The sequence below is a fragment of the Lactuca saligna genome, chromosome 5 (assembly GCF_052625555.1).
Source record: "Lactuca saligna cultivar CGN05327 chromosome 5, ASM5262555v1, whole genome shotgun sequence".
Taxonomy (NCBI): Eukaryota; Viridiplantae; Streptophyta; class Magnoliopsida; order Asterales; family Asteraceae; genus Lactuca; species Lactuca saligna.
In genome coordinates, this window is record NC_136421.1 from 68,622,026 (window position 1) to 68,635,291 (window position 13,266).

The 13,266-nt window shown below is 35.8% G+C and overlaps 1 protein-coding gene across 1 annotated transcript; it reads right to left on the bottom strand.

Moving 5' to 3' along the window:
- Window positions 1-4,005: 4,005 nt before the first annotated feature.
- Window positions 4,006-4,959, bottom strand: LOC144997269 (putative histone H2AXb). Its single transcript, XM_078957134.1, has 2 exons — window positions 4,673-4,959; window positions 4,006-4,349 (listed from the first exon to the last, which is right to left on the bottom strand). The coding sequence occupies exons 1-2, from the start codon at window positions 4,883-4,885 to the stop codon at window positions 4,128-4,130; spliced, it is 435 nt and encodes a 144-aa protein (XP_078813260.1). The 5' UTR covers window positions 4,886-4,959; the 3' UTR covers window positions 4,006-4,127.
- Between the last annotated feature and the right edge of the window lie 8,307 nt (window positions 4,960-13,266).

Below are 13,266 nucleotides of genomic sequence, written 5' to 3' on the forward strand. Positions count from 1 at the left end.
TTATTATATAAGCGTTAAATAGCACTCAATATAACTCATAATAATAGCCCAAATAATTATTTTCAGGTTCTAATAATGTTACTATAATTAATTAGAAGCTATATTAAAACTAGCGTAGGCGTAGCTCACTTACAGCGGGTTTTTCGCAAAACCGGGCTTCGCTGGAGCAGCGTTTCCCAAGCCGAACGGCTCTTTTCTCGGAGCCGTCGGGCGCTCCGGGGCTTCCGCCTCGTGCTAGGGAGTTACCCTAGGCTTTAGGGGGTTAGGGAGGCTTAGAGAGAGAGTTTAGAGAGAGAAAAAAGGGTTTGAAGGTGTGAGATTGAATGGAACCCGGCACCTCTATTTATAGGGGTGCTGAATGGTCTACTCGCCGAGTAGGGGAGACCTACTCGCCGAGTTGGTCCATGTGGTGGCCTTCTGGTGGTGCCACGTGTCCAATTCTGGTGGTGCCACGTCACCCCCTATCGCGTATCAGCCTTCAAACTTAGAAAAATCATAACTTTCGCATACGAGCTCCGTTTTCGACGTTCTTTATATCCACGTGTAGGTAAAATCAAGATCTACAACTTTTGTTTAGACTCCGTCAGCTAATTCTCGACCGATCTCAAATTTAACAGTAGGAGGCGTTTAGACTGTTAAATGACCGCGAAGAATTCATAACTTCTTCATACGGACTCCGTTTTCGTCTGTCTTTTTACCGTTGAGTTCCTATTAATGAGATCTTCAACTCTCATTTAGGTTGCATAAGCCAAAAACCACTCGAACTAAAATTCGAGTTTCGGGCCGTGCACTGCTAAGCCGAATCTTAGAAAAATCATAACTTCTTCATACGAAGTCAGATTTGGGCGTTCTTTTTATCGATGTTCTTAGTTTAACATATTCTATGACTTTTGTTTAGATTGATAAGGCTAAAAAGTCCTCCATCGTAAATTCACTATTTACGCTTCCCGGTGCCGTGCCGGTTTTGCCGTAAAACTTCGACGGGCCATAACTTCTTCGTTATAACTCGGATTTCGGCGTTCTTTATATGTACGGAAAGCTTGTGTCATATTCTAAAACTTGGTTAAGATTATTTATTCTAAATAATCTTTTGTCGAAAAGTCATTTTCGAACCCTATTGCCTCTAAATTGACTAGCCCGGATCTGCGGGCGTTACAAGTAGTGATATTTTCTCTGAAGATCTAGATACATTACTTGTATGGCACGAAATGCACAATATACACAGACCATAAAATTGATGGATTTTGGTCATAAGACATCATATGTGCTCATACAAACCCTAATGCTTGGATCTAGGTTTCTCTATTGTACATGCTTTGAATCGAAGACTATAAACCCTGATTCTAGTATATGGAAATCAATATTAACATATAATTAGGTTTAAGATATTACCTTGATTGTTATGTAGCAATAACAATCCTAATTCCTCCTTGAATTGACTTTGGAAGGCTTAGAGTCACAAGTGTCACTCCTCTAATGGCTTACAAACACCAAGAGCAAATGGAGAAGGTATAAAGAGAGAGGAGAAGGGTAGGAATTCGTCCTTAGGACTTCTAGGGAAGGCATACCCGAATTCATGACCCTTAGTGGGTTTATATAGGTGTAAAGATTAGGATTTTAGTCCTTATCCTTATCTAGTTGCTTGTCCACCAAGCAACCATAAGATAAGTCTTAGAAACCCTTATCCTAGTCAAATTCTAAGGGATTATCACCTCAAATTCGTTCACCATATATATATAAGATAATCCTTACCTTATTTTGTAACTATCACATAATTACAATTCAGCCCCTCTAGTTTAATTAATTACACTTGATCACAAAATTAATTCTTAATTAATTATTGACCAATATTAATTAAACAAATATGATTTCTCCTTTAATATATTATTCTTATAACATATTAATAAATCATAATAACCTCTCTCTCTTTATTTATTTCTCCAATCAAGTTGCTTTGGTGAAGGCAACCCAAAAGGACCATGCACCATCGAGTCAAGTACATACCAAAATAGTTATGGACTTAGACACTAATCCAACAAAAATTCTTCAGCATATCTTCGACCAGAAAGAACTAAACATGAGACAACGACATTGGGTAGAGCTACTCAATGATTACGAATGCGAGATTCATTATCAACCTGTAAAATCCAATGTAGTAGTTGATGCCCTCGGCAGAAAAGAATACTTGGGACGTCGAGTAAAGTCGTTGACCGTGACAATCCATTCACACCTGTCCACACAGATCGAAGAGGCTCAACTTGAGGCCTTAAAACCCGAGAATGTGCCAAGTGAAACTTTAAGAGGAATGAACAAACACTCATAAATAAAAGGTGATGGAGCCCAATATCTCATGAACCAGATCTTGACACCAAAGTTCAGTGGTTACAGAGAGGTTTTCATGAACGAAGCACAGAAGACACGATACTCCGTTCACCCGGGTTCAGACAAGATGTATCTAGACCTTAAGAAACTTTATTAGTGGCCTAACATGAAATATGAGATTACTACCTATGTGGGCAAGTGTCTTACTTGTGCCAAAGTCAAGGTAGAATAACAAAAGCCTTCGGGTCTACTACAGCAACCGGAAATCCCAAAATGGAAGTCGGAACGGATTACAATGGTTTTCATAATTAAGTTATCCAAGACAATGGGTGGTTATGATACCATTTGGGTAATCGTCGACAGATTAACCAAATCCGCGTACTCCCAACGTATGGGCTTTATTTTATAACATTTGACCAACAATATGGGCTTTATTTTTTTTAAGCTAATAATAAATAAATAAATAAAAATCGTAATTGATTTAAGTATTTAACTAATAACAAAAACTTACTTTTTTTAACTAATAATAACAACTTACATATCTTTTTAACTAATCATAAAACATACTAATATGTTTAACCAATAGAATTAATGTAGGTAATCTTATAACCAATAATAGCAACATGACTCGTATTAACCAATAATAGCAACATACATATCTTTTTATCCGATAATAGCAATGTACCTATCTTCTTAACCAATAATAGCAACAAACATCTCGTTTTATATATTAAAAAAAGCAAGCAACACTTTAAACTTTAAAGTAAATTTTTATACTTGCACTTAGCCCTAAACAATAAGACCAAATATTTTTTTAAATATGGATAATAACAACAGTAACTTTTGGAGAGGCCTCTAGAGTTTAAAAAAAATGACCCATAAACTAGTAAATACACAAGAACCTCGTTTCTTTTAGCCATAAAACTTTAATTTATTTTTTCATTTAATGGGAAAAAACTTAATAGAGAAAATCAAAGTTTCTCTGTTTCGTGCCAAATGTCATTTCGCACAAGGCGAATGGAGCTTGGGTATCCAATTTTTACTTAACCACTATTTTAGTTGTGAGTAAATTACACAAACAGTTCCTATGGTTTGAGGTGAGGTAATTTACACGATTGATCCTAACTTATTTTTTTAATTCCAAATGTCTCTACAATTTATTTTTATTCAACATTTAGTCTCTCTCTTACCTAAACACCGTATTTTACCTTTGATTTTTTAATTTATTTAAATAAAATAGGGTTGGTAAGGTGAAATAAAAATGTTTGATTGAACATTTTTATTGGTTAAAATGTGTTTATTTAAATAAATTAGAAAATCAATGACAAAATTGTTTTATTGAGGTATATAAATTGTTCATAGGTTTCTAATGTTTGATTGAACATTTTAAGATACAATCATACAGAATCACGTTTTAGAATTGTGATTGTTTCAATTTCATAACTCAATTGAAAAGCACCAGTAAATCAAAAAGATGAATACACAATCTAACCCAAAAGATTAATACAGAATTACATTTTTGTGTTAGACTGTGTTTATCAGGTATCTTTTATGCGCCATTTCTATATCAGGTATCTTTTATGGAAATTTAAAGGGGGTGTAAATAGCAATAGCAATATCAGTTACAGATATGAAATTAAAATTCAAATTTATAACAAAACCATGTAGAGTAACACCCAAAGATACCAAATCTTGTAACCCAAATTCAAATTCATAACAAAACCATGTTGAGTTACAAATACGGAACTTCACTTCACAAAAATAACACTTTATCTTACAAATATCATTTCAAAGTTTGATACTGCTTAAAATTCTTGTGAAGCAGATCCAATATCACCTTTTTCTTTTCCAGCCTTCTTTGGTAGCAAAGTAGAATGAATGTTAGGAAGAACACCTCCATTTGCAATTGTCACAGACCCAAGAAGTTTACTCAATTCTTCATCATTCCTCACTGCTAGTTGTATGTGTCTTGGAACAATCCTTGTTTTCTTGTTATCTCTTGCTGCGTTTCCAGCCAACTCCAAAACCTGTAAATCGAGATTCATCAACATTAAATTACTATTTTAATTCATAAATCGAATAATAACTTGTATAGTTTGACAGCAAAATTAAAATCAATGTCAAAACAAAACCGGAAACCGATCAAACAAGAACCTAACTTTATATAAAGATCAGATCTAGAAAATTGTTGAAAACGTCATTTTGTGGCTATAATATTCAAGAAAGGCAAAACGGCGAATTAGTTTCAGAAAATATGATTATGAATCGGATCTAAATTAGAAGGAGTAAATTGATGAATTTGAACTCAAGCAAACAAGTGGAGAACGACGAATCGTTAAATTTGAAATACCTCGGCGGCGAGATACTCGAGAACCGCGGAAAGGTAGACCGGAGCGCCGGCGCCGACACGTTGGGCATACTTTCCGGCCTTGAGAAATCTAGCGATTCTTCCGACGGGGAACTGAAGACCGGCTTTTGAAGATCTGGAAACGGACTTTGTTGTCTTCGGCGTCCCTCTGCCACCTTTCTTCGAATCGGTGACGGCTTTTGTCTTTGAACTCATTTTGATGGATTGTATGAGATGCGATTTAATAAACCCTAACCCTGAAGTGTAAGAAGAAGTGCTTTGAGAGATGATATTTTATTGAAAGAGTTATTGGGTTTCATATTTATAGCAAAATATATGTAACTTTGATTGGCTGTATCGGATAGACAAGGATTGCCAACGTGGCACTATGATTTTGGTTCCTATTTTTCGCGGGCAAAATTTTGCTTTCAAACGCGCTCCCCTCGTCCCAATCTTCTTCTTTTCCGTAATTATAGTATATAGCATTTTTATGTCAATCGATTTAAAAAAGAGACAATTAGAAAAAATTATATGTTTTTGTGAAGTTAGACAAATTTTTTATTTTAATAGTAAAATATAAATTCAATTCCAGGTTCCGGTTTAGTGAATGATATTTTTTAGGGTAAATTCACGAATGATCCTTATGATTTAGGGTAACTTGCGTATTTGATCTCTAATTTATTTTTCTAACTCGGAAGGTCCCTACTGTTTGTTTTTGTTACACGTTTGGTCCCTGTCTTACATAAAAAGTCTATTTTTCCTTTGATTTTTTAATTTATTTAAATAAACACACCCTCAATCTCATCTTCTCTCCTTAGCTTACCTATTCTATCATTTTTCTCTATTTAAATAATTATCTTTTTACGTAAGATAGGGACCAAACGTGTAACAAAAACAAACAATAGGGACCAAATGTGTAGCAATAACAAACAGTAAGAACCTTCCAAATTAAAAAAATATGTTAGGGACCAAACGTGCAAATTACCCTAAAATATAGGAACCATTCGTGTAATTTACTCTATATTTTACAAATAAGTCAATACAACTTATCTATTTTGTAAGAACGCATGTCAAATATTTTTTACATGTTACAAGTGTTTCTGTCGTTTTAAAGTAAAAAATATTAGTGTATGATATTAATTTTGGTTTCTAAACTTATATAATGAATATATAGTTTCGTCGTTTTAAAGTAAAAAATATTAGTGTATGATATTAATTTTGGTTTCTAAACTTATATAATGAATATATACTTATTTGGTAGATGGAGATTAATATGTTATAAAATTTGTTGATATGGTTATTTCAAATAAAGACATCATATTGTTAAATTATATTTATATTTGGTTTCAAATAAAGACATCATATTGTTAAATTATATTTATATTTAGTTTCAAATAAAGACATCACAAATAAACTAGATAGAGATCATATTTGAAATCAACATGGAAATCCTAAACCTCTTATTCCCACCGTCTATAGATATTGTCTAGGACCGTGTGCCACCATCTATGTATTGTCTAGGACCGTGTGCCACCATCTATGTTTACCATTAGGTTAGTTCAAATGGATGGCTCCAAACTCAAGATCATTTATTCTCATCATCTACATATATGACGTTCATGGGTTAGCATCAAACATATCTAATGTCTTAGGTGGGTTTGAATGACATTATCCTTCAAACTTAACGTATCCAGTCTAAAATTCATGGAAATTAGCTATATGATTTGAGAAAAAAAAATATAAATCGTTATAAATGATTTAAACGACTAAAGAGAATGGTTTTGCAACTAAGTCGTTATCCAATCTACCGAAATCCAATACACATGCCCGAAACATATCCTCAAAAATCATGATAGTCCGCTCACTCTATCCATCAGTCTGCGGGTGGAAAGTCATGCTGAAATGCAGACGAGTACCTAACTCCTCGTGAATCTCTTCCAAAACCTGGAGGTAAATCGAACATCCCTGTCTGAAACCACTGAAACCAGCACCCCATGTCGTGCCACAACCTCCATGATGTAAATGTCAGCCAACCTCTACGTAAAGATAGTCTCCTGAATTGGAATGAAATGTGCGCTCTTGGTCAGTCGATCCACGATGACCGATATCAAACCCATAGTAATCTCTTCCCATTTCCAAATGGAAATGTCTAATAGTTGTAACTTGCTGTGAGGTTGTCGTTGATGCTCGACTTTGACTTTCCTGCACCTCTCCACATACTAGGCCACATATCGCTTCATGCATGTCCACCAATATTTGAGTTGGATATCCTTATACATCTTTGTTGCTCCGGGATGAATAGAGAACCTCGGCTTGTGCGCCTCCTCCATCAAAACTTGGCACACACCACCCACAATACAAAACCCACACCCTCCGACGAAGGGTCAGTAACCCCTGATTGTCATAATCGAAGGAAGTCACCTGAACCACTATGTGCTCACTCTTTCGGTTCACTTCCTTCATAGCCTCAACCTGAGCCTCTCGGATCTGCTCTAAAAGCGGGTTAATCACTGTCATCCTCAAACACATATCCCTGATCGGAGTTGTGACTGCCTTGCGGCTGAGAGCATCGGTCACCACGTTAGCTTTCATCGGGTGATAAAGGATCTCACAGTCATAATCCTTCACCACTTCCAACCATCTACGTTGCCTCATGTTCATATTCGACTGATCCATCAAATACCTCGGGCTCTTATGATCCGTGTAGATAGTACAGTGGATCCCAAAGAGGTAATGTCGTCAAATCTTGAAGGCAAACACCATATCCCCCAACTCCAAATCATGCATAGGATAATTCGCCTCATGAGGCTTCATCTACCTTGAAGCGTAAGCAATAACACGGCCTCGCTACATCAACATTGCTCCCAAACCTGTGACCGACACATCACAATATACCACCAAATCCTCAACACCCTCAGGCATGGTCAGAATTGAAGCATCGTATAATCGTTGCCTCAAAGTCTCAATTGTTGCCTGCTGCCCAAGCCCCCAACGAAACATGACAGTATTCTTTGTCATCCGAGTCAGAGGAACCGCTATCTTGGAGAAATGTGAGTTACCGATCCAGAGTAACGCCACACTGAGTAAGACTTTGAGCCCGAGTACAAAGGCTGAGATAGCAGAGATGAGTCGAGTTCTGATAGATGAGCCAAGGAAACAATGGAAGGCAAATTGACCTTGAAGAAAATTCAAGTGGTGAAGGAACCTCAAACCTTAGCAATCAACCTGAGGAGGGAACTCCTGTTGATCCGACAGATGAGTTTGTACCTTTGAGGAGTTCCACGAAGTTAGGAATGCACCTGAGCATTACTATGGTTTCCATATTATTGCGGAAGGTGATACACTTATCAGTGATAGCACACCGGTAAGTCTGGATGAACCTAACAGCTACACGGAAGCCATGGCAGGCCTGAAGCTGCTAAATGGAAAGAGGGTATGGATAGCGAGATACAGTCCATGTATGACAATCAAGTTTGGAACTTGGTTGACAATGTACCATGTCGTAAGATAGTCGGGTGCAAATGGATATTCAAGAAGAAGACTGACATGGATGGTAATTGTGACAACCCGAAATTTTCCATCCAGTTCAGTCAAACACTTCATTAAAATTCAAACTCATTGATGTTATCCTTTAGCACAGTTAGGAGTTCATTTGAGCTTTCTGAGCCTTGTACACTTAAGGAATAAGTATCGAGGTTTATCGGCTGAAGTTGTAGCTCAAAGAAATAACCTTAAACGCCCCTGCAAGGAGTTCACGGCCAACACATGGGAGTTTACGGTCATAAACTCCATGTGGGCCGTAAACTCTTGATTATATGATGAAGAGGTGATCAATTGTTCATTCCTCCTTTCCATTTAGCCCAAATCCTCTCAAGTATCATCCCGATCTTCGTCCCCGATCTTCAAATCTCGTAAGATTATTGTCTTAACTAGTTGATATCTTGCATGAACTAGTAATGTTACATGATTTCATCCGTGAAATCATTCCATTTTGTAGATATTCAAGTTTCACCAAGAACACACACTAGTGTTCTTGGCCAAAACCGACCATTCAAGCTCCTAGATTGTAAGTACTCTTGATCCAACTCATTGTACACTAGGTTTATCATATTTAGAGCTTAGAAAACATAAGAAATCATAGGATTCAAGGAGTTTACGGCCAAGACATGTTCTTGGGCCGTAAACCCCTTTTAAGGGTGCAAATGACACCCTAACACCTTAGTAAGCCTTGGTTAGTGACACAGAACCTTACACCATTAACCTAAGGACCACAATTCACGAAATGGTACTTCTTATCATGAGTTTACGTCCGTAAACTCATGGGGAAGTGATCCCAGGGCCGTAAACATACAAGGCCATTCTTAGACCTTAAACCCACCCAAACACTTGTTTAAACTTTGGAGCACTTAACCACTTAAGTCTTTATAGTTTTAAGCCCCATTTGGTGACCCAAATGAGAGTTTACGGCCAGGAGTAAACTCCCCTGGGCCGTAAACTCCTTAAGGTATGGTCCCTTGACCATAAACTCCCGTATAAGGCATTGCACTCCTTTGTTGCAACCCGTTGGCCTCCTAACACTTTTACCAAAGTGTTTTCCTCACATTATGATATTTATACATGTTTAATTACTGTTATAATCACTAATTATATATATATACATATATATATATATACACACACATGTCTTCATATGGTATTAGGGTCATTGAGTGTGTCTAAGTCTTCACTTGACACCACGCACTTATCCGACACTTCCTTCCGATCCGCTCACTGCAAGTGAGTTCATACCCCTTAATTAACCTTTTAAATGTTTTTAAATGCTTTATGGGGGAATACAAGTTGAATCATGTTTAGTTATTATATCAATCACATGTGCTTAATAACTAGCCTGCAAATGGATTTACTATACGTTAACTGTTTTACCAAACAGATTTCTTCAAATGACTTTCTTAAATGTTTTTACATGTTTAAAACTCTTTATCAAACTGTCTTACATTCTGTAAGTTTCCTTTCAAACTCTTTTACAACTGAGTTTCAAACAAAGGTCTTCCTTATACCTAAATTGTATTATCAAACAAAATACTTTCAAATCATTTTACAAACTGACATCAAGTCATCATTTCTTAGTATTAAACTTTTCAAAGGTTTTACAAAACTTATTTTATGCTTTTATATTGTCAAATGCATGCCCATATATGTATAGTTATATAAGTAATGTTTAAAGGACTTAGGAAGGCTAGTTCACTGTATCTCCTTTTCCTCGTTGGGATGTGGCTTTAGGGTATCGGTTATTCGTCCGAATGTCATCTAAATATTAGTTATATACCATGTATACATATATAGACGTAAAATTTTCCTCAGTCAGTTCAATACCTTTGGGTAGCAAAGGCATACTTTCGGTTATACACGTACATTATTAGTAACTATTATAGGCATAGTTAGGAGATACTACTTATCATTCCAAGTACAAGGAATCACACAAGAGTCAGTTCATTCATGATTTTATGCTAGTACATTACATGTTACATGAATACGCTTACATGGATACCCTTACATGGATACTGTTTCATAGATACTATATGATGAGATACTATTACATATTATATGTGTAGATACTATTATATAATATTCTCCTTCTTATCTTTATTTTGTGATACATTCACATAATCGATGAGATAGATTGGACTTAATATCCTAGTACCAAAGGATACTTTAAGGGACTAACCATTCCTAAAACCTCTGTTAGCTACAGAGGTAAATGCACATCTACGGATGTCTACGGTTGATATCATTATATGTATACTTTAAGGGACTAACTATTCCTACACCCAATTGTTAGCTATAGAGGTAAATGCACATTTACGGATGTCTACGGTTGATACCATTATAGGTATACTTTAAGGGACTAACTATTCCTACACCCAGCTGTTAGCTATAGAGGTAAATGTACATCTACGAATGTCTACGGTTAATACTATTAGTTATCCTAGTACAAAAGGACAATACTTAAGTTAATTATATTATTACTTTTATCGCGTGACACATTCACATATCCGATGAGGTAAATTATATTTGAGTATACTAGTACCAAAGGATACAATTTCTTATATTAATAATAATAGTCGTACAGTCGGGTCTTGGTAGAAGGCTACTTTTAAAACAGTCGGGTTTTGGTAGAAGGCTACTTTCAAAACAGTCGGGTCTTTGTAGAAGGCTACTTTCAAAACAGTCGGGTCTTGGTAGAAGGCTACTTTCAAAACAGTCGGGTCTTGGTAGAAGGCTACTTTCAAAACAGTTAGGTCTTGGTAGAAGACTACTTTTTATACTAGTAGAAATCATAGGGAATTTCTAGGGGTTTCAAACGTTATTCGACTACTTACAAACATTTTCATACTTATACAAACGTTTCTCAAAATGTTTACAAGTCTTTGCTTCACAGTTTTACAAATTAAAGACACATCAATACTTATGAATTCACCATCTTTTTGGCTGATACTCGCTTTCAAAATAACTTGTATTCTCAGGTCACAAATAAAACAGGTACGATGATCAGGTTTTGTGAAGACGGAGCAGTCCAGACTCGTCTTTTATTTTGATTATTCACTATTTTGTCTTATACTATGAAAGAACACACTTGTAATTAAAACTGTATTATTAATGCAATGGATGATGTTGTTGCTTCTTTACTACTTTACATTGTTGTGATACATTACATGATGTCCTCCGCCCCAGAACGTTTCCGCCGTTCTTGATTTTGGGGTGTGACTGTAATGTACACACTTATAAGGCGTGACTGGTTGCAAAGGGTTTTTCTCAAACTCCGGGAGTTGATTATGATGAGACCTTTTCACTAATAGCGAATATTAAGTCTATTAGGGTTATGCTAGTCATTGTTGCATTTTATGATTATGAAATATGGAAAATGGATGTCAAAACCGTTTTCCATAATGGAAAGTTGGCTAAGGATGTTTAAATGAGTCAGTCAGAGGGTTTTGTTAGCTCAGAGTACCCTAATAGAGTATGTAAGCTTGAGAAATCCATTTATGGATTGAAACAAGCACCTCGCAGACGAAATCTTTGTTTCGATGAGAAAGTCAAAGAGTTTGGCTTTTCGAGGAGCGAAGATGGATCTTGTGTATATGTCAAGGTGATGTGTGTGAAACAAACTAGTTTTAATCCTACTAACTTAGACACAAAATAAACACACGAAAGGCAATGTATCTATCGATTAGTAATATAGTTCAAGCAAGTAGGGTATCGAACACAGGGAACGGTAAACAATTACAATAAATGATAATATTATCTAAATAAAACAAGTAAAAAAAGAGTTTTCTCTAGTTTTGCAATACTAGAAACTTAAATACTTTACTAACACGCAAACTAAGCAACTAATAGCTAAGAAAACAAAGATCAACAAAATTCAATGATTAAAAAGGCCTTCTGTTTAGGTTCGAATCATTTGTTCCCATGGGTGATTTTATGGTAAATATATCGGATAAATTCTTCATTGGTTACCGACTAAAGTGATTAGATTCACATTCGCTATAGCTAATCCTTATAAAACAGATTAATTCAAACAATGGCCAATTGTCTAAATTAATAAATTTCCTAGTTTGTTGATTCGGGTTTAGAAAGACTTGTAATTAGCTAATCAAATTGGTGATTCAACTAACCTCTTGTTGATGGTGTATCACACAAGCTCACACATTAACTTACATATCTTCAAGTTAATTATAGTTTCACATTTGTTATTCCTAGACATACAACTATGTGGTCACGTAAATCATATGAAATTAGCAACTAAGAGATGTTTATACAACTTAATTACTGATTTATTAACAGAAGAATAGTTATTGTTAACACATAAGGTTCTTTAACAAGCTTAATAAAACATAATCACCAATTAAAATTAATCCTAATCAAATAATCAATCCATGTTCACAAATTCATCTACCTAAACAGAAGGTATGAGTTTTTAGCTCATATCTACAACAAATAACAAACTAAAAACATAATATAATGATTGAAACATGGTTTATGCAAAAGATTAAGGTAAAAGTAATGTGTTATTGCCTTTGATCTTCTTCCAAATTGATATCTAGGTTGAAATCTCGAAAACCACAGCTTCTAAGAACCCTTCTGGCCTCCAAAAATCGTCCTAAACTTCCCCCATTCGCTAGGGTTCGAATGAGAAGAGTTTCTATATATATTTTATGAAAACAGGGGCTACTCGGCGAGTACAGTGACCTACTCGGCGAGTCCATCACTTAAAATCCCGTGTACGGCAAGGCAAAGTCAAGAATCGCGAAACTTCTGACCAACTCAGCGAGTTGATGGCCTACTCGCCGAGTCCATTTGGAATCAGCATTTTCTCAAAACATGAAAGTCGTCCGAAATTGTGTCTAGTTTCAAAACATTTTGAATATGGCCAAAACACTGACGAGGGGTCAAGTTGTCCAGCAATATCCTTCTTTCTTCAAAATCCAAGATCCAAGCTTCCAATCGCTAGTTCTGCTTCCTTTTCCACCCGAGAATGTCATTATTGCTGAAAAATGAAATTATAAACTAATTAAGCACCTTTTGTTCATTAAATGAGA